The following is a 24,951-nucleotide window of genomic DNA, read 5'->3' as shown; positions in this document are numbered from 1 at the left end:
GGTCTAATCAGAGCTATATCTATGGTTCTGGGTATAATCAGAACTGCTATATCTATGGTTCTGGGTCTAATCAGAGCTATATATGGTTCTGGAGTATAATCAGAACTGCTATATCTATGGTTCTGGGTCTAATCAAACTGCTAGTCTATGGTTCTAGGTCTAATCAAGCTGCTATATCTATGGTTCTGGAATCTAATCAGAGCTGCTATATCTATGGTTCTGGGTCTAATCAGAGCTGCTATATCTATGGTTCTGGTCTAATCAGAGCTGCTATATCTATGGTTCTGGGTCTGTCAAAACTGCTATATCTATGGTTCTGGGTATAATCAGAGCTGCTATCTATGGTTCTGGGTCTAATCAGAGCTGCTATATTCTTATGGTTCTGGGTATAATCAGAGCTGCTATCTATGGTTCTGGGTCTAATCAGAGCTGCTAGATCTATGGTTCTGGGTCTAATCAGAGCTGCTATATATGGTTCTGGGTCTAATCAGAACTGCTATATCTATGGTTCTGGGTCTAATCAGAGCTGCTATATCTATGGTTCTGGGTCTAATCAGAGCTGCTATATCTATGGTTCTGGGTCTAATCAGAGCTGCTATATCTATGGTTCTGGGTCTAATCAGAGCTGCTATATCTATGGTTCTGGGTCTAATCAGAGCTGCTATCTATGGTTCTGGGGTCTAATCAGAGCTGTAACTATGGTTCTGGGTCTAATCAGAGCTATATATTCTATGGTTCTGGGGTATAATCAGAACTGCTATATCTATGGTTCTGGGTATAATCAAAACTGCTATATCTATGGTTCTGGGTCTAATCAGAGCTGCTGTATCTATGGTTCTGGGTCTAAGCAGAGCTGCTATATCTATGGTTCTGTGTCTAATCAGAGCTTCTATATCTATGGTTCTGGGTCTAATCAGAGCTGCTATATCTAGGTTCTGGGTATAATCAGAGCTGTATCTATGGTTCTGGGTCTAATCAGAGCTATATATATGGTTCTGGGTATAATCAGAACTGCTATATCTATGGTTCTGGGTCTAATCAGAGCTGCTAGATCTATGGTTCTGGGTCTAATCAGAGCTGCTATATCTATGGTTCTGGGTCTAATCAGAGCTGCTATATCTATGGTTCTGGGTCTAATCAGAGCTATGTGTATGGTTCTGGGTCTAATCAGAGCTAGATCTATGGTTCTGAGTCTAATCAGAGCTGCTAAATCTATGGTTCTGGGTCTAATCAGAGCTGCTAGATCTATGGTTCTGGGTCTAATCAGAGCTGCTAGATCTATGGTTCTGGGTCTAATCAGAGCTATGTGTATGGTTCTGGGTCTAATCAGAGCTGCATCTATGGTTCTGGGTCTAATCAGAGCTATATCTATGGTTCTGGGTCTAATCAGAACTGCTATATCTATGGTTCTGGGTCTAATCAGAGCTATGTGTATGGTTCTGGGTCTAATCAGAGCTGCTAGATCTACGGTTCTGGGTCTAATCAGAGCTGCTATATCTATGGTTCTGTGTCTAATCAGAGCTGCTATATCTATGGTTCTGGGTCTAATCAGAGCTGCTGTATCTATGGTTCTGGGTATAATCAGAGCTGCTAAATCTATGGTTCTGGGTCTAAGCAGAGCTATATCTATGGTTCTGGGTCTAATCAGAGCTGCTATATCTATGGTTCTGGGTCTAATCAGAGCTGCTATATCTATGGTTCTGGGTCTAATCAGAGCTATGTGTATGGTTCTGGGTCTAATCAGAGCTGCTATATCTATGGTTCTGGGTCTAATCAGAGCTGCTATATCTATGGTTCTGTGTCTAATCAGAGCTGCTATATCTATGGTTCTGGGTCTAATCAGAGCTGCTATATCTATGGTTCTGGGTCTAATCAGAGCTGCTATATCTATGGTTCTGGGTCTAAGCAGAGCTATATCTATGGTTCTGGGTCTAATCAGAGCTGCTATATATATGGTTCTGGGTATAATCAGAACTGCTATATCTATGGTTCTGGGTCTAATCAGAGCTGCTAGATATATGGTTCTGGGTCTAATCATAACTGCTGTATCTATGGTTCTGGGTCTAATCAGAGCTGCTAGATCTATGGTTCTGGGTCTAATCAGAACTTGATCTATGGTTATGGGTCTAACCAGAGCTATATATATGGTTCTGAGTCTAATCAGAGCTAGATCTATGGTTCTGGGTCTAATCAGAGCTATGTGTATGGTTCTGGGTCTAATCAGAGCTAGATCTATGGTTCTGAGTCTAATCAGAGCTAGATCTATGGTTCTGAGTCTAATCAGAGCTGCTATATCTATGGTTCTGGGTCTAATCAGAGCTAGATCTATGGTTCTGGGTCTAATCAGAGCTGCTATATCTATGGTTCTGTGTCTAATCAGAGCTAGATCTATGGTTATGGGTCTAATCAGAGCTAGATCTATGGTTCTGAGTCTAATCAGAGCTAGATCTATGGTTCTGAGTCTAATAAGAGCTGCTAGATCTACGGTTCTGGGTCTAATCAGAACTAGATCTATGGTTCTGGGTCTAATCAGAGCTGCTATATCTATGGTTCTGTGTCTAATCAGAGCTGTATCTATGGTTCTGGGTCTAATCAGAGCTGCTATATATATGGTTCTGGGTCTAATCAGAGCTGCTATATCTATGGTTCTGGGTCTAATCAGAGCTGCTATATCAATGGTTCTGTGTCTAATCAGAGCTGCTAGATCTATGGTTCTGGGTCTAATCCGAGCTGCTATATCTATGGTTCTGGGTCTAATCAGAGCTGCTATATCTATGGTTCTGTGTCTAATCAGAGCTGCTAGATCTATGGTTCTGTGTCTAATCCGAGCTGCTAGATCTATGGTTCTGGGTCTAATCAGAGCTGCTATATCTATGGTTCTGGGTCTAATCAGAGCTAGATCTATGGTTCTGGGTCTAATCAGAGCTGCTATATCTATGGTTCTGGGTCTAATCAGAGCTGTATCTATGGTTCTGGGTCTAATCAGAGCTATGTCTATGGTTCTGGGTCTAATCAGAGCTGTATCTATGGTTCTGGGTCTAATCAGAGCTATGTGTATGGTTCTGGGTCTAATCAGAGCTGCTATATCTATGGTTCTGGGTCTAATCAGAGCTGCTATATCTATGGTTCTGGGTCTAATCAGAGCTGCTATATCTATGGTTCTGTGTCTAATCAGAGCTGTATCTATGGTTCTGGGTCTAATCAGAGCTGCTATATATATGGTTCTGGGTATAATCAGAACTGCTATATCTATGGTTCTGGGTCTAATCAGAGCTGCTAGATCTATGGTTCTGGGTCTAATCAGAACTGCTATATCTATGGTTCTGGGTCTAATCAGAGCTGCTAGATATATGGTTCTGGGTCTAATCATAACTGCTGTATCTATGGTTCTGGGTCTAATCAGAGCTGCTAGATCTATGGTTCTGGGTCTAATCAGAACTTGATCTATGGTTATGGGTCTAACCAGAGCTATATATATGGTTCTGAGTCTAATCAGAGCTAGATCTATGGTTCTGGGTCTAATCAGAGCTATGTGTATGGTTCTGGGTCTAATCAGAGCTAGATCTATGGTTCTGAGTCTAATCAGAGCTAGATCTATGGTTCCGAGTCTAATCAGAGCTGCTATATCTATGGTTCTGGGTCTAATCAGAACTAGATCTATGGTTCTGGGTCTAATCAGAGCTGCTATATCTATGGTTCTGTGTCTAATCAGAGCTGCTATATCTATGGTTCTGGGTCTAATCAGAGCTGCTATATCTATGGTTCTGGGTCTAATCAGAGCTGCTAAATCTATGGTTCTGGGTCTAAGCAGAGCTATATATATGGTTCTGGGTCTAATCAGAGCTGTTATATATATGGTTCTGGGTCGAATCAGAACTAGATCTATGGTTCTGGGTCTAATCAGAGCTATATATATGGTTCTGAGTCTAATCAGAGCTAGATCTATGGTTCTGAGTCTAATAAGAGCTGCTACATCTACGGTTCTGGGTCTAATCAGAACTAGACCTATGGTTCTGGGTCTAATCAGAGCTGCTATATCTATGGTTCTGTGTCTAATCAGAGCTGCTATATCTATGGTTCTGGGTCTAATCAGAGCTGCTATATCTATGGTTCTGGGTCTAATCAGAGCTGCTAAATCTATGGTTCTGGGTCTAATCAGAGCTGCTATATATATGGTTCTGGGTCGAATCAGAGCGAGATCTATGGTTCTGGGTCTAATCAGAGCTGCTATATCTATGGTTCTGGGTCTAATCAGAGCTGCTATATCTATGGTTCTGGGTCGAATCAGAACTAGATCTATGGTTCTGGGTCGAATCAGAAGTAGATCTATGGTTCTGGGTCTAATCAGAGCTGCTATATCTATGGTTCTGGGTCGAATCAGAACTAGATCTATGGTTCTGGGTCGAATCAGAAGTAGATCTATGGTTCTGGGTCTAATCAGAGCTGCTGTATCTATGGTTCTGGGTCTAATCAGAACTATGTGTATGGTTCTGGGTCTAATCAGAGCTATGTGTATGGTTCTGGGTCTTCTTGGTCCTGCGACCCAGGTGGTAGTAGTAGAGGAGTGTGATGATGAGGAAGAGGACTTCACTGAGGAGGAGGAGGATGGCAGAGTTTGACATCAGACCCAGCTCCACCAGGGTGATGCTGGTCACTGCAACGAGAGAGAGACACCTTTTACAACGAGGGTTAAGTACAGTGGGGCAAAAAGTATTTAGTCAGCCGCCAATTGTGCAAGTTCTCCCACTTAAAAAGATGAGAGAGGCCTGTAATTTTCATCCTGGGTACACTTCAACTATGACAGACAAAATGAGGGGAAAAAAATCCAGAAAATCACATTGTAGGATTTTTAATGAATTTATTTGCAAATTATGGTGGATATATAGGGGACATCTGGGATGTAATGTGTTATAATTATACAGAGGAGATATATAGGGGACATATATAGGGGACATCTGGGATACAGTCTATACAAATGTAATGTGTTATACTGATACAGAGGGGATATATAGGAGACATATATAGGGGACATCTGGGATGCAGCCTATACAAATGTAATGTGTTATACTGATACAGAGAGGATATATAGGGGACATATATAGGGGACATATATGGGGACATCTGGGATACAGCCTATACAAATGTAATGTGTTATACTGATACAGAGGGGATATATAGGGGACATATATAGAGGGACATCTGGGATACAGCCTATACAAATGTAATGTGTTATACTGATACAGAGGGATATATAGGGGACATATATAGGGGACATCTGGGATACAGCCTATACAAATGTAATGTGTTATACTGATACAGAGGGGATATATAGGGGACATATATAGGGGACATCTGGGATACAGTCTATACAAATGTAATGTGTTATACTGATACAGAGGATATATAGGGGACATATATGGGGACATATAGGGGACATCTGGGATACAGTCTATACAAATGTAATGTGTTATACTGATACAGAGGATATATAGGGGACATATATAGGAGACATCTGGGATACAGCCTATACAAATGTAATGTGTTATACTGATACAGAGGGATATATAGGGGACATATATAGGGGACATCTGGGATACAGTCTATACAAATGTAATGTGTTATACTGATACAGAGGGGATATATGGGGACATATATAGGGGACATCTGGGATACAGTCTATACAAATGTAATGTGTTATACTGATACAGAGGGGATATATAGGGGACATGTATAGGGGACATATATAGGGGACATCTGGGATGCAGCCTATACAAATGTAATGTGTTATACTGATACAGAGGGGATATATAGGGGACATATATAGGGGACATCTGGGATACAGCCTATACAAATGTAATGTGTTATACTGATACAGAGGGGATATATAGGGGACATATATAGGGGACATCTGGGATACAGCCTATACAAATGTAATGTGTTATACTGATACAGAGGGGATATATATAGGGGACATATATAGGGGACATCTGGGATACAGCCTATACAAATGTAATGTGTTATACTGATACAGAGGGGATATAGGGGACATATAGGGGACATATATAGGGGACATCTGGGATACAGTCTATACAAATGTAATGTGTTATACTGATACAGAGGGGATATATAGGGGACATCTGGGATGCAGTCTATACAAATGTAATGTGTTATACTGATACAGAGGGGATATATAGGGGACATATATAGGGGACATCTGGGATACAGTCTATACAAATGTAATGTGTTATACTGATACAGAGGATATATAGGAGACATCTGGGATACAGCCTATACAAATGTAATGTGTTATACTGATACAGAGGGGATATATAGGGGACATATATGGGGACATCTGGGATACAGTCTATACAAATGTAATGTGTTATACTGATACAGAGGATATATAGGGGACATATATGGGGACATATATGGGGACATCTGGGATACAGCCTATACAAATGTAATGTGTTATACTGATACAGAGGGATATATGGGGACATATATAGGGGACATATAGGGACATAGTAGGGACATCTGGGATACAGCCTATACAAATGTAATGTGTTATACTGATACAGAGGGATATATAGGGGACATATATAGGGGACATCTGGGATACAGCCTATACAAATGTAATGTGTTATACTGATACAGAGAGGATATATAGGGGACATATATAGGGGACATATATAGGGACATCTGGGATACAGCCTATACAAATGTAATGTGTTATACTGATACAGAGGGATATATAGGGGACATATATAGGGACATCTGGGATACAGCCTATACAAATGTAATGTGTTATACTGATACAGAGGGATATATGGGGACATATATAGGGGACATCTGGGATACAGCCTATACAAATGTAATGTGTTATACTGATACAGAGGGGATATATAGGGGACATATATAGGGGACATCTGGGATACAGTCTATACAAATGTAATGTGTTATACTGATACAGAGGGGATATATAGGGGACATATATAGGGACATATATAGGGGACATCTGGGATACAGTCTATACAAATGTAATGTGTTATACTGATACAGAGGGGATATATAGGGGACATATATAGGAGACATCTGGGATGCAGCCTATACAAATGTAATGTGTTATACTGATACAGAGGGATATATAGGGGACATATATGGGGACATCTGGGATACAGTCTATACAAATGTAATGTGTTATACTGATACAGAGGGATATATAGGGACATATATAGGGGACATCTGGGATACAGTCTATACAAATGTAATGTGTTATACTGATACAGAGAGGGATATATAGGGGACATATATAGGGACATATATAGGGACATCTGGGATACAGCCTATACAAATGTAATGTGTTATACTGATACAGAGGGATATATAGGGGACATATATAGGGACATCTGGGATACAGCCTATACAAATGTAATGTGTTATAACTGATACAGAGGAGATATATAGGGGACATATATAGGAGACATCTGGGATACAGCCTATACAAATGTAATGTATATACTGACACAGAGAGGATATATAGGGGACATCTATAGGGGACATCTGGGATACAGCCTATACAAATGTAATGTGTTATACTGATACAGAGGGATATATAGGGGACATATTATAGGGGACATATATAGGGACATCTGGGATACAGTCTATACAAATGTAATGTGTTATACTGATACAGAGGATATATAGGAGACATACATAGGGACATCTGGATACAGTCTATACAAATGTAATGTGTTATACTGATACAGAGGATATATAGGGGACATATATAGGGGACATCTGGATACAGTCTATACAAATGTAATGTGTTATACTGATACAGAGGATATATAGGGGACATCACGGGATACAGCCTATACAAATGTAATGTGTTATACTGATACAGAGGATATATAGGGGACATATATAGGAGACATATATAGGAACATCTAGGATACAGTCTATACAAATGTAATGTGTTATACTTGATACAGAGGATATAGGAGACATATATAGAGGACATGAGGACATGAGGACATATAGGGACATCTGGGATACAGCCTATACAAATGTAATGTGTTATACTGATACAGAGGGATATATAGGAGACATATATAGGAGACACCTGGGATACAGCCTATGCAAATATAATATATTATACTGATACAGAGGATATATGGGGACATCTGGGATACAGCCTATACAAATGTAATGTGTTATACTGATACAGAGGATATATAGGGGACATATATAGGGGACATCTGGGATACAGTCTATACAAATGTAATGTGTTATACTGATACAGAGGATATAGGAGACATATATAGGGGACATCTGGGATACAGTCTATACAAATGTAATGTGTTATACTGATACAGAAGGATATATAGGGGACATATATAGGGGACATATATCTATACAAATGTAATATGTTATACTGACATCATATATGAGGACATCACAGGATACAGCCTATACAAATGTAATGTGTTATACTGATACAGAGGATATATATATATAGGGGACATATAGTAATGTATTATACATCTATATAGGGATCTGGGACAGCCTATACAAATGTAATGTGTTATAATGATACAGAGGATATATAGGGGACATATATAGGGACATCTGGGATACAGTCTATACAAATGTAATGTGTTATACTGATACAGAGGGATATATAGGGGACATCTATAGGGGACATCTATAGGGACATCACAGGATACAGTCTATACAAATGTAATGTGTTATACTGATACAGAGGATATATGAGGGACATCTGAGATACAGTCTATACAAATATATTATATTTATACTGATATATATAGGGGACATCTAGGATACAGCCTATACAAATGTAATGTGTTATACTGATACAGAGGGGATATATAGGGGACATATATAGGAGACATCTGGATGCAGCCTATACAAATATAATGTATTATACTGATACAGAGATATATAGGAGACATATAGGACATCTGGGATACAGTCTATACAAATGTAATGTGTTATACTGATACAGAGGGGATAGGGACATATATAGGGGACATCACAGGGATACAGCCTATACAAATGTAATGTGTTATACTGATACAGAGGATATATAGGGGACATATATAGGGGACATATATAGGGGACATCTGGGATACAGCCTATACAAATGTAATGTGTTATACTGATACAGAGGATATGAGGACATATATAGGGGACATCTGGGATACAGCCTATACAAATGTAATGTGTTATACTGATACAGAGATATATAGGGGACATATATAGGGGACATCATGGGATACATACAAATGTAATATGTTATACCTATACAAATGTAATGTAATGTTATACTGATACAGAGGATATAGATATAGGATAAAGGGTTACTGATCTATAGGGGACATCTGGGATATATAGGGGACATCTACAGGATCTATACAAATGTAATGTGTTATACTGATACAGAGGGGATATATAGGGGACATATAGGGGACATCATACAGTCTATACAAATGTAATGGACATCACAGGATATACAGTCTATACAAATGTAATGTGTTATACTGATACAGAGGATATATAGGACATATATAGACATATATAGGAGACATCTAGGATACAGCCTATACAAATGCTGTGTTATACTGATACAGAGGGAGACATATATGAGATATATAGGGGACATATATAGAGGACATCACAGGATACAGCCTATACAAATGTAATGTGTTATACTGATACAGAGGATATAGATATATAGGGACATCTGGGATTACAGTCTATACAAATGTAATGTGTTATACTGATACAGAGGGGATATATAGGGGACATATAGGACACATAGGGGACATCTAGGATACAGTCTATACAAATGTAATGTGTTATACTGATACAGAGGATATATAGGGGACATATACAAATAATGTGGACATACTGATACAGAGGGGATATATAGGAGACATATTAGGACATCTGGGATACAGTCCTATACAAATGTAATGTGTTATACTGATACAGAGATATATAGGGGACATATATAGGGGACAGTCCATACTAAATGTAACGTGTTATACTGATACAGAGATATAGGACACATATATAGGGACATCTGGATACAGCCTATACAAATGTAATGTGTTATACTGATACAGAGGATATATAGGGGACATATATAGGGACATCCGGGATACAGCCTATACAAATGTAATGTGTTATACTGATACAGAGACTGATACAGAGACATAGGATACAGCCTATACAAATAATATGTTATACTGGACATATATAGGGGACATATAAGGACATCTGGGATACAGTCTATACAAATGTAATGTGTTATACTGATACAGAGGAGATATATAGGGACATATAGAGACATCTGGGATAGTCTATACAAATGTAATGTGTTATACTGATACAGAGGGATATATAGGGACATATAGGAGACATATATAGGGGACATCTGGGGATACAGCCTATACAAATGTAATGTGTTATACTGATACAGAGGATATATAGGGACATATATAGGACATCTGGGATGCAGCCTATACAAATGTAATGTGTTATACTGATACAGAGATATATAGGGGACATATACTGGACATACAGCCTATACAAATAGTATACTGATACAGAGGATATAGGACACATATATAGGGGACATCTGAGATACAGCCTATACAAATGTAATGTGTTATACTGATACAGAGGATATATAGGGGACATATATAGGGACATATATAGAGACATGGGATACAGCCTATACAAATGTAATGTGTTATACTGATACAGAGGATATATAGGGACATATATAGGGACATCTGGGATACAGCCTATACAAATGTAATGGTTATACTGATACAGAGGATATATAGGGACATATAGGACATATACTAGGGACATCTGGGATAGCCTATACAAATGTAATGTGTTATACTGATACAGAGGGATGTATAGGGGATATATAGGGACATATATAGGGGACATCTGGGATGCAGCCTATACAAATGTAATGTGTTATACTGATACAGAGGGACATATATAGGGACATATATAGGGGACATATATAGATATATATGGGACATCTGGGATACAGTCTATACAAATGTAATGTGTTATACTGATACAGAGGATATATAGGGACATATATAGGGGACATCTGGGATACAGTCTATACAAATGTAATGTGTTATACGGATACAGAGAGGATATATAGGGACATATATAGGGGACATCTGGGATACAGTCTATACAAATGTAATGTGTTATACTGATACAGAGGGATATATAGGGACATATAGGACATCTGGGATACAGCCTATACAAATTAATGTGTTATACTGATACAGAGGATATATAGGGGACATAGGGACATATATAGGGACATATATAGGAGACATCTGGGATACAGTCTATACAAATGTAATGTGTTATACTGATACAGAGGGGATATATAGGGGACATATATAGGGGACATCTGGGATGCAGCCTATCAAATGTAATGTGTTATACTGATACAGAGGATATATAGGGGACATATATAGGGGACATCTGGGATACAGCCTATACAAATGTAATGTGTTATACTGATACAGAGGGATATATAGGGACATATATAGGGGACATCTGGGATGCAGCCTATACAAATGTAATGTGTTATACTGATACAGAGGGGACATATATAGGACATATATAGGACATCACAGGACATATATATACTGGGACATATATAGGGACATATATGGGACATATATAGATCACAGGATACAGCCTATACAAATGTAATATGTTATACTGATACAGAGGATATATATAGGGGACATATAGGATACAGCCTATACAAATTAATGTGTTATACTGATACAGAGGGATATATAGGGGACATAGGGACATATATAGGGGACATCTGGGATACAGCCTATACAAATGTAATGTGTTATACTGATACAGAGGGGATATATAGGGGACATATATAGGGGACATCTGGGATACAGTCTATACAAATGTAATGTGTTATACTGATACAGATGGGATGTATAGGGGACATATATAGGGACATATATATAGGGCCATCTGGGATGCAGCCTATACAAATGTAATGTGTTATACTGATACAGAGGGACATATATAGGGACATATATAGGGGACATATATGGGGACATCTGGGATACAGTCTATACAAATGTAATGTGTTATACTGATACAGAGGATATATAGGGGACATATATAGGGGACATCTGGGATACAGTCTATACAAATGTAATGTGTTATACGGATACAGAGAAGATATATAGGGGACATATATAGGGGACATCTGGGATACAGCCTATACAAATGTAATGTGTTATACTGATACAGAGGATATATAGGACATATATAGGACATCTGGATACAGCCTATACAAATGTAATGTGTTATACTGATACAGAGGGGATATATGAGGACATATATAGGGGACACCTGGGATACAGCCTATACAAATGTAATGTATTATACTGATACAGAGGATATATAGGGACATATATAGGGACATCTGGGATACAGCCTATACAAATGTAATGTGTTATACTGATACAGAGGGGATATATAGGGGACATATATAGGGGACATATATAGGGACACATCTGGGATACAGTCTATACAAATGTAATGTGTTATACTGATACAGAGGATATATAGGGACATATATAGAGGACATCTGGGATAGTCTATACAAATAATGTGTTATACTGATACAGAGAGATCTATAGGGGACATATATAGGGGACATATATAGGGACATCTGGGATGCAGCCTATACAAATGTAATGTGTTATACTGATACAGAGGGGATATATAGGGACATATATAGGGGACATATATATACAAATGGTGGATACAGAGGATATATAGGGGACATATAGGGACATCTGGGATACAGCCTATACAAATGTAATGTGTTATACTGATACAGAGGGGATATATAGGGGACATATATAGGGACATCTGGGATACAGCCTATACAAATGTAATGTGTTATACTGATACAGAGGGATATATAGGGGACATATATAGGGGACATCTGGGATACAGCCTATACAAATGTAATGTGTTATACTGATACAGAGGGGATATATAGGGGACATATATAGGGGACATCTGGGATACAGCCTATACAAATTAATGTGTTATACTGATACAGAGGATATATAGGGGACATATAGGGGACATATAGAGGACATCTGGGATGCAGCCTATACAAATGTAATGTGTTATACTGATACAGAGGATATATAGGGAGGCCACATACAAATATAATGGGACTGATATATAGGGATATAGGGACATATAGGGGACATCTGGGATACAGTCTATACAAATGTAATGTGTTATACTGATACAGAGGGATATATAGGGGACATATATAGGGGACATCTGGGATACAGTCTATACAAATGTAATGTGTTATACTGATACAGAGGATATATAGAGGACATATATAGGGGACATCTGGGATACAGTCTATACAAATGTAATGTGTTATACTGATACAGAGGATATATAGGGGACATATATAGGGGACATCTGGGATACAGCCTATACAAATTAATGTGTTATACTGATACAGAGGGATATATAGGGACATATATAGGGGGACATATATAGGAGACATCTGGGATACAGTCTATACAAATGTAATGTGTTATACTGATACAGAGATATATAGGAGACATATAGGGGACATCTGAGATACAGCCCATCAAATGTAATGTGTTATACTGATACAGAGGATATATAGGGGACATATATAGGGGACATCTGGGATACAGCCTATACAAATGTAATGTGTTATACTGATACAGAGGGATATATAGACATATATAGACATCTGGGATGCAGCTATACAAATGTAATGTGTTATACTGATACAGAGGATATATAGGACATATATAGGGGACATATATAGGGGACATCTGGGATGCAGCCTATACAAATGTAATGTGTTATACTGATACAGAGGGATATATAGGGGACATATAGGGGACATATATAGGGGACATATATAGGGGACATCTGGGATACAGCCTATACAAATGTAATATGTTATACTGATACAGAGGGGATATATAGGGACATATGGATACAGCCTATACAAATTAATGTGTTATACTGATACAGAGGATATATAGGGGACATATATAGGGGACATCTGGGATGCAGCCTATACAAATGTAATGTGTTATACTGATACAGAGGGGATATATAGGACATATATAGACATCTGGGATACAGTCTATACAAATGTAATGTGTTATACTGATACAGATGGGATGTATAGGGGACATATATAGGGGACATATATAGGGGCCATCTGGGATGCAGCCTATACAAATGTAATGTGTTATACTGATACAGAGGGGACATATATAGGGGACATATATAGGGGACATCTGGGATACAGTCTATACAAATGTAATGTGTTATACTGATACAGAGGGGATATATAGGGGACATATATAGGGGACATCTGGGATACAGCCTATACAAATGTAATGTGTTATACTGATACAGAGGGATATATAGGGGACATATATAGGGGACATCTGGGATACAGTCTATACAAATGTAATGTGTTATACTGATACAGAGGGATATATAGGGGACATATATAGGGGACATCTGGGATACAGCCTATACAAATGTAATGTGTTATACTGATACAGAGGGATATATAGGGGACATATATAGGGGACATATATAGGGACATATATAGGAGACATCTGGGATACAGTCTATACAAATGTAATGTGTTATACTGATACAGAGGGATATATAGGGGACATATATAGGGGACATCTGGGATACAGCCTATCAAATGTAATGTGTTATACTGATACAGAGGGGATATATAGGGGACATATATACATCTGGGATACATTATACAAATGTAATGTGTTATACTGATACAGAGGATATATAGGACATATATAGGGACATCTGGGATGCAGCCTATACAAATGTAATGTGTTATACTGATACAGAGGGATATATAGGGGACATATAGGGACATATATAGGACATCTGGGATAGCCTATACAAATGTAATGTGTTATACTGATACAGAGGATATATATAGGACATATATATATAGACATCTGAGATAGGACATCTGGGATATACAGTCTATACAAATGTAATGTGTTATACTGATACAGAGGGATATATAGGGACATATATAGGGACATCTGGGATACAGCCTATACAAATGTAATGTGTTATACTGATACAGAGGATATATAGGGGACATATATAGGGACATCTGGGATACAGTCTATACAAATGTAATGTGTTATACTGATACAGAGGGATATATAGGGACATATATAGGGGATACAGCCTATACAAATAATGTGTTATACTGATACAGAGGACATATAGGGGACATATATAGGGGACATATATAGGGGACATATATAGGGACATCTGGGATACAGTCTATACAAATGTAATGTGTTATACTGATACAGAGGATATATAGGGGACATATATAGGGGACATCTGGGATACAGCCTATACAAATGTAATGTGTTATACTGATACAGAGGGATATATAGGGGACATATATAGGGGACATCTGGGATACAGCCTATAGTGTTATACTGATACAGAGGATATATAGGGGACATATATAGGGGACATCTGGGATACAGCCTATACAAATGTAATGTGTTATACTGATACAGAGGGATATAGGGGACATATATAGGATATATAGGGGACATCACAGGATACAGCCTATACAAATGTAATGTGTTATACTGATACAGAGGGATATATAGGGGACATATATAGGGGATACAGCCTATATAAATGTAATGTGTTATACTGATACAGAGGATATATAGGGGACATCTGGGATACAGCCTATACAAATGTAATGTGTTATACTGATACAGAGGATATATAGGGGACATATATAGGGACATCTGGGATACAGTCCTATACAAATGTAATGTGTTATACTGATACAGAGGATATATAGGATATATAGGGGACATATATAGGGGACATATATAGGGGACATCTGGGATACAGCCTATACAAATGTAATGTGTTATACTGATACAGAGGATATATAGGGGACATATATAGGGGACATCTGGGATACAGCCTATACAAATGTAATGTGTTATACTGATACAGAGGGATATATAGGGGACATATATAGGGACATATATAGACATCTATAGGAATGTGTTATACTGATCTGAGGATATATAGGGGACATATATAGGGACATCTGGGATACAGCCTATACAAATGTAATGTGTTATACTGATACAGAGGACATATATAGGGACATATATAGGGACATATATAGGGGACATCTGGGATACAGTCTATACAAATGTAATGTGTTATACTGATACAGAGGATATATAGGGACATATATAGGGACATCTGGGATACAGTCTATACAAATGTAATGTGTTATACTGATACAGAGGTAATGATATATACAGAGGATATATAGGGGACATATATAGGGGACATCTGGGATACAGCCTATACAAATTAATGTGTTATACTGATACAGAGGATATATAGGGACATATATAGGGGACATATATAGGGACATCTGGGATACAGTCTATACAAATGTAATGTGTTATACTGATACAGAGGATATATAGGACATATATAGGGACATCTGGGATGCAGCCTATACAAATGTAATGTGTTATACTGATACAGAGGATATATAGGGACATATATAGGGGACATCTGGGATACAGCCTATACAAATGTAATGTGTTATACTGATACAGAGGGATATATAGGGGGACATATATAGGGGACATCTGGGATGCAGCCTATACAAATGTAATGTGTTATACTGATACAGAGGATATATAGGGGACATATATAGGGACATATATAGGGGACATCTGGGATATATACAAATGTAATGTGTTATACTGATACAGAGGATATATAGGGACATATATAGACATCTGGGATATATAGCATCTGGGATGCAGCCTATACAAATGTAATATGTTATACTGATACAGAGGGGATATATATAGGGGACATATGGATACAGCCTATACAAATTAATGTGTTATACTGATACAGAGGATATATAGGGGACATATATAGGGGACATATATAGGGACATCTGGGATACAGCCTATACAAATGTAATGTGTTATACTGATACAGAGGGATATATAGGGGACATATATAGGGGACATCTGGGATACAGTCTATACAAATGTAATGTGTTATACTGATACAGATGGGATGTATAGGGACATATATAGGGACATATATAGGGAGCATCTGGGATGCAGCCTATACAAATGTAATGTGTTATACTGATACAGAGGATACATATAGGGACATATATAGGACATATATAGGGGACATCTGGGATACAGTCTATACAAATGTAATGTGTTATACTGATACAGAGGATATATAGGGGACATATATCTGGGACATCTATACAAATGTAATGTGTTATACAGATACAGAGATATATAGGGGACATATATATCTGAGATACAATACAAATGTAATGTGTTATACTGATACAGAGGATATATAGGGACATATATAGGGGACATCTGGGATACAGCCTATACAAATTAATGTGTTATACTGATACAGAGGATATATAGGGGACATATATAGGGGACATATATAGGGGACATCTGGGATACAGTCTATACAAATGTAATGTGTTATACTGATACAGAGGGATATATAGGGGACATCTGGGATGCAGCCTATCAAATGTAATGTGTTATACTGATACAGAGGGGATATATAGGGGACATATATAGGGGACATCACAGGATACAGCCTATACAAATGTAATGTGTTATACTGATACAGAGGATATATAGGGGACATATATAGGGGACATCTGGGATGCAGCCTATACAAATGTAATGTGTTATACTGATACAGAGGGATATATAGGGACATATATAGGACATATATAGGGACATCTGGGATACAGCCTATACAAATGTAATGTGTTATACTGATACAGAGGATATATAGGGGACATATATAGGGGACATATATAGGACATCTGGGATGCAGCCTATACAAATGTAATATGTTATACTGATACAGAGGATATATATAGGACATATGGATACAGCCTATACAAATTAATGTGTTATACTGATACAGAGGATATATAGGGGACATATATGGGGACATATATAGGGGACATCTGGGATACAGCCTATACAAATGTAATGTGTTATACTGATACAGAGGATATATAGGGGACATATATAGGACATCTGGGATACAGTCTATACAAATGTAATGTGTTATACTGATACAGATGGGATGTATAGGGACATATATAGGGGACATATATAGGGAGCCATCTGGGATGCAGCCTATACAAATGTAATGTGTTATACTGATACAGAGGACATATATAGGACATATAGGACATATATAGGGACATATATAGGGGACATCTGGATACAGTCTATACAAATGTAATGTGTTATACTGATACAGAGGATATATAGGGACATATATAGGGGACATCTGGATACAGTCTATACAAATGTAATGTGTTATACTGATACAGAGGGATATATAGGGGACATATATAGGGGACATCTGGGATACAGCCTATACAAATGTAATGTGTTATACTGATACAGAGGGATATATAGGGACATATATAGACATATATAGGGACATCACAGGATACAGCCTATACAAATGTAATGTGTTATACTGATACAGAGGATATATAGGGGACATATATAGGGACATCTGGGATACAGCCTATACAAATGTAATGTGTTATACTGATACAGAGGATATATAGGGGACATATATAGGGGACATCTGGGATACAGCCTATACAAATGTAATGTGTTATACTGATACAGAGGATATAGAGACATATATAGGACATCTGATACAGCCTATACAAATAATGTGTTATACTGATACAGAGGATATATAGACACATATAGGGACATCTGGATACAGCCTATACAAATGTAATGTGTTATACTGATACAGAGGGATATATAGGGGACATATATAGGGGACATCTGGGATACAGCTATACAAATGTAATGTGTTATACTGATACAGAGGGATATATATATAGGACATATATAGGACATATATAGGGACATCTGGGATACAGCCTATACAAATGTAATGTGTTATACTGATACAGAGGATATATAGGGGACATATATAGGGACATCTGGATACAGCCTATACAAATGTAATGTGTTATACTGATACAGAGGATATATAGGGGACATATATAGGGACATATATAGGAATCTGGGATGCAGCCTATACAAATGTAATGTATACTGATACAGAGGGATATATAGGGACATATATAGGGACATACAGCCTATACAAATGTAATATGTTATACTGATACAGAGGATATATATAGGGCCATCTACAATACAAATGTAATGTGTTATACTGATACAGAGGACATATATAGGGACATATATAGGGATATATATAGGGGACATCTGGGATACAGTCTATACAAATGTAATGTGTTATACTGATACAGAGGGGATATATAGGGGACATATATAGGGGACATCTGGATACAGTCTATACAAATGTAATGTGTTATACGGATACAGAGAGGATATATAGGGACATATATAGGGACATCTGGGATACAGTCTATACAAATGTAATGTGTTATACTGATACAGAGGGATATATAGGGGACATATATAGGGGACATCTGGGATACAGCCTATACAAATTAATGTGTTATACTGATACAGAGGGGATATATAGGGACATATATAGGGACATATATAGGGACATATAGGACATCTGGGATACAGTCTATACAAATGTAATGTGTTATACTGATACAGAGGGGATATATAGGGGACATATATAGGGACATCTGGGATGCAGCCTATCAAATGTAATGTGTTATACTGATACAGAGGATATATAGGGACATATAGGGACATCTGGGATACAGCCTATACAAATGTAATGTGTTATACTGATACAGAGGATATATAGGACATATATAGGGGACATCTGGGATGCAGCCTATACAAATGTAATGTGTTATACTGATACAGAGGATATATAGGGACATATATAGGGACATATATAGGGACATCTGGATGCAGCCTATACAAATGTAATGTGTTATACTGATACAGAGGATATATAGGGACATATATAGGAGACATATATAGGGGACATATATAGGGGACATCTGGGATGCAGCCTATACAAATGTAATATGTTATACTGATACAGAGGATATATATAGGGGACATATGGGATACAGCCTATACAAATTAATGTGTTATACTGATACAGAGGATATATAGGACATATATAGGGACATATATAGGGGACATCTGGGATACAGCCTATACAAATGTAATGTGTTATACTGATACAGAGGGATATATAGGGGACATATATAGGGGACATCTGGGATACAGTCTATACAAATGTAATGTGTTATACTGATACAGATGGATGATAGGGACATATAGGGGACATATATAGGGGCCATCTGGGATGCAGCCTATACAAATGTAATGTGTTATACTGATACAGAGGACATATAGGGGACATATATAGGGGACATATATAGGGACATATAGGGGACATCTGGGATACAGTCTATACAAATGTAATGTGTTATACTGATACAGAGGGATATATAGGGGACATATATAGGGGACATCTGGGATACAGTCTATACAAATGTAATGTGTTATACGGATACAGAGTATATAGGGGACATATATAGGGGACATCTGGGATACAGTCTATACAAATGTAATGTGTTATACTGATACAGAGGATATATAGGGGACATATATAGGGACATCTGGGATACAGCCTATACAAATGTAATGTGTTATACTGATACAGAGGATATATAGGGGACATATATAGGGACATATATAGGGGACATATATAGGGACATCTGGGATACAGTCTATACAAATGTAATGTGTTATACTGATACAGAGGATATATAGGGACATATATAGGGACATCTGGGATGCAGCCTATACAAATGTAATGTGTTATACTGATACAGAGGGATATATAGGGGACATATATAGGACATCTGACAGCCTATACAAATAATGTGTTATACTGATACAGAGGATATATAGGGGACATATATAGGGGACATCTGGGATGCAGCCTATACAAATGTAATGTGTTATACTGATACAGAGGATATATAGGGGACATATATAGGGGACATATATAGGGGACATCTATAGGATACAGCCTATACAAATGTAATATGTTATACTGATACAGAGGATATATATAGGGGACATATACAAATTAATGTGGGGATATCTGAGGATATCCTATACAAATGTAATGTGTTATACTGATACAGAGGATATATAGGAGACATATATGTGTTATACTGGGGACATATATATAGGGGACATACATCTGGGATACAGCCTATACAAATGTAATGTGTTATACTGATACAGAGGATATATAGGGGACATATATAGGGGACATCTGGGATACAGCCTATACAAATGTGTTATACTGACATATATAGGGGACATCTGGGACATCTATACAAATGTACTGATACAGATACAAATATATGGGATATATAGGGACATAGGGGACATATATAGGGGACATCTGGGATGCAGCCTATACAAATGTAATGTGTTATACTGATACAGAGGACATATATCTGGATACAGCCTATACAAATGTAATGTGTTATACTGATACAGAGGGATATATAGGACATATATAGGGACATCTGGATGCAGCCTATACAAATGTAATGTGTTATACTGATACAGAGGATATATAGGACATATATAGGGACATCTGGGATACAGCCTATACAAATGTAATGTGTTATACTGATACAGAGGATATATAGGGGACATATATAGGGGACATATATAGGGACATCTGGGATACAGCCTATACAAATGTAATGTGTTATACTGATACAGAGGGGATATATAGGGGACATATATAGGGGACATCTGGGATACAGCCTATACAAATGTAATGTGTTATACTGATACAGAGGGATATATAGGGGACATATATAGGGGACATATATAGGGGACATCTGGGATACAGTCTATACAAATGTAATGTGTTATACTGATACAGAGGATATATAGGGGACATATATAGGGGACATCATATAGGGGACATCTGGGATACAGCCTATACAAATGTAATGTGTTATACTGATACAGAGGGATATATAGGGGACATATAGGGGACATCTGGGATACAGCCTATACAAATGTAATGTGTTATACGGATACAGAGAGGGATATAGGGACATATATAGGGGACATCTGGGATACAGTCTATACAAATGTAATGTGTTATACTGATACAGAGGGATATATAGGGGACATATATAGGGGACATCTGGGATACAGCCTATACAAATGTAATGTGTTATACTGATACAGAGGGATATATAGGGGACATATATAGGGACATATATAGGGACATCTGGGATACAGCCTATACAAATGTAATGTGTTATACTGATACAGAGGATATATAGGGACATATATAGGGACATCTGGGATACAGCCTATACAAATGTAATGTGTTATACTGATACAGAGGATATATAGGGGACATATATAGGGGACATCTGGGATACAGCCTATACAAATGTAATGTGTTATACTGATACAGAGGGATATATAGGGACATATATAGGGGACATCTGGGATACAGCCTATACAAATGTAATGTGTTATACTGATACAGAGGGATATAGGGGACATATAGGGGACATATATAGGGACATCTGGGATGCAGCCTATACAAATGTAATGTGTTATACTGATACAGAGGATATATAGGACATATATAGGGACATATATAGAGACATCTGGGATACAGTCCTATACAAATGTAATATGTTATACTGATACAGAGGGGATATATGGGGACATATATAGGGATACTGATACATCTAGGGGACATATAAGATACATCTGGGATACAGTCTATACAAATGTAATGTGTTATACTGATACAGAGGATATATAGGGGACATATATAGGGGACATCTGGGATACAGTCTATACAAATGTAATGTGTTATACTGATACAGAGGGATATATAGGGACATATATAGGGACATCTGGGATACAGCCTATACAAATGTAATGTGTTATACTGATACAGAGGGACATATAGGGACATATATAGGGGACATATATAGAGACATATATAGAGACATCTGGGATACAGTCTATACAAATGTAATGTGTTATACTGATACAGAGGATATATAGGGGACATATATAGGGGACATCTGGGATACAGTCTATACAAATGTAATGTGTTATACTGATACAGAGGGGATATATAGGGACATATATAGGGGACATCTGGGATACAGCCTATACAAATGTAATGTGTTATACTGATACAGAGGGGATATATAGGGGACATATATAGGGGACATCTGGGATACAGCCTATACAAATGTAATGTGTTATACTGATACAGAGGATATAGGGGACATATATAGGGGACATCTGGGATATAGGTAATGTGTTATACTGATACAGAGGATATAGGGGACATACAACATCTGGGATACAGCCTATACAAATGTAATGTGTTATACTGATACAGAGGGATATAGGGGACATATATAGGGGACATCTGAGACAGCCTATACAAATAATGTGTTATACTGATACAGAGGGGATATATAGGGGACATATAACATCTGCATACAGCCTATACAAATGTAATGTGTTATACTGATACAGAGGGATATATAGGGGACATATATATGGGACATCTGAGAGCCTATACAAATGTAATGTGTTATACTGATACAGAGGATATATAGGGGACATATATAGGGGACATATATGGGATACAGCCTATACAAATGTAATGTGTTATACTGATACAGAGGATATATAGGGGACATATATAGGGGACATCTGGGATACAGCCTATACAAATGTAATGTGTTATACTGATACAGAGGGGATATAGGGGACATATATAGGGGACATATATAGGGACATCTGGGATATATACAAATGTAATGTGTTATACTGATACAGAGAGGATATATAGGGACATATATAGGGGACATCTGGGATTATACAAATGTAATGTGTTATACTGATACAGAGGACATATATAGGGGACATATATAGGGGACATATATAGGGATATATATAGGACATCTGGGATACAGTCTATACAAATGTAATGTGTTATACTGATACAGAGGGATATATAGGGACATATATAGGGACATCTGGGATACAGTCTATACAAATGTAATGTGTTATACTGATACAGAGAGGGATATATAGGGACATATATAGGGGACATCTGGGATACAGTCCTATACAAATGTAATGTGTTATACTGATACAGAGGATATAGGGGACATATAGGGGACATCTGGGATACAGCCTATACAAATTAATGTGTTATACTGATACAGAGGGATATAGGGACATATAGGGGGACATATAGGGGACATATATAGGAGACATCTGGGATACAGTCTATACAAATGTAATGTGTTATACTGATACAGAGGATATATAGGGGACATATATAGGGGACATCTGGGATGCAGCCTATCAAATGTAATGTGTTATACTGATACAGAGGGGATATATAGGGGACATATATAGGGGACATCTGGGATACAGCCTATACAAATGTAATGTGTTATACTGATACAGAGGATATATAGGGGGACATCTGGGATACAGCCTATACAAATGTAATGTGTTATACTGATACAGAGGGATATAGGACATATATAGGGGACATCTGGGATGCAGCCTATACAAATGTAATGTGTTATACTGATACAGAGGGATATAGGGGACATATATAGGACATATATAGAGGACATCT

At 37.4% G+C, this 24,951-nt stretch overlaps 1 protein-coding gene and 1 long non-coding RNA gene across 2 annotated transcripts in view; one reads left to right on the top strand and one right to left on the bottom strand.

The window, feature by feature from the left end:
* Positions 1 to 476: 476 nt before the first annotated feature.
* Positions 477 to 4,456, top strand: LOC127925419 (uncharacterized). The gene is made up of 3 exons (XR_008120894.1): positions 477 to 639; positions 933 to 1,147; positions 4,388 to 4,456. It is a non-coding gene; the product is annotated as an uncharacterized LOC127925419 (long non-coding RNA).
* LOC127925418 (tumor protein p53-inducible protein 11-like) overlaps positions 4,389 to 24,951 on the bottom strand; it is a 65,456-nt gene continuing 44,893 nt past the window's right edge. Inside the window, exon 6 of the mRNA XM_052510288.1 lies at positions 4,389 to 4,654. Within this exon, the coding sequence (XP_052366248.1) occupies positions 4,497 to 4,654 (158 nt within the window). The 3' untranslated portion in view covers positions 4,389 to 4,496. The remainder of the gene's footprint in view (positions 4,655 to 24,951) is intronic.

Source organism: Oncorhynchus keta, unplaced genomic scaffold, assembly GCF_023373465.1.
Source record: "Oncorhynchus keta strain PuntledgeMale-10-30-2019 unplaced genomic scaffold, Oket_V2 Un_contig_5541_pilon_pilon, whole genome shotgun sequence".
In the NCBI taxonomy this organism is placed as follows: domain Eukaryota; kingdom Metazoa; phylum Chordata; class Actinopteri; order Salmoniformes; family Salmonidae; genus Oncorhynchus; species Oncorhynchus keta.
This window is presented reverse-complemented; position numbering and strand designations above follow the sequence as displayed.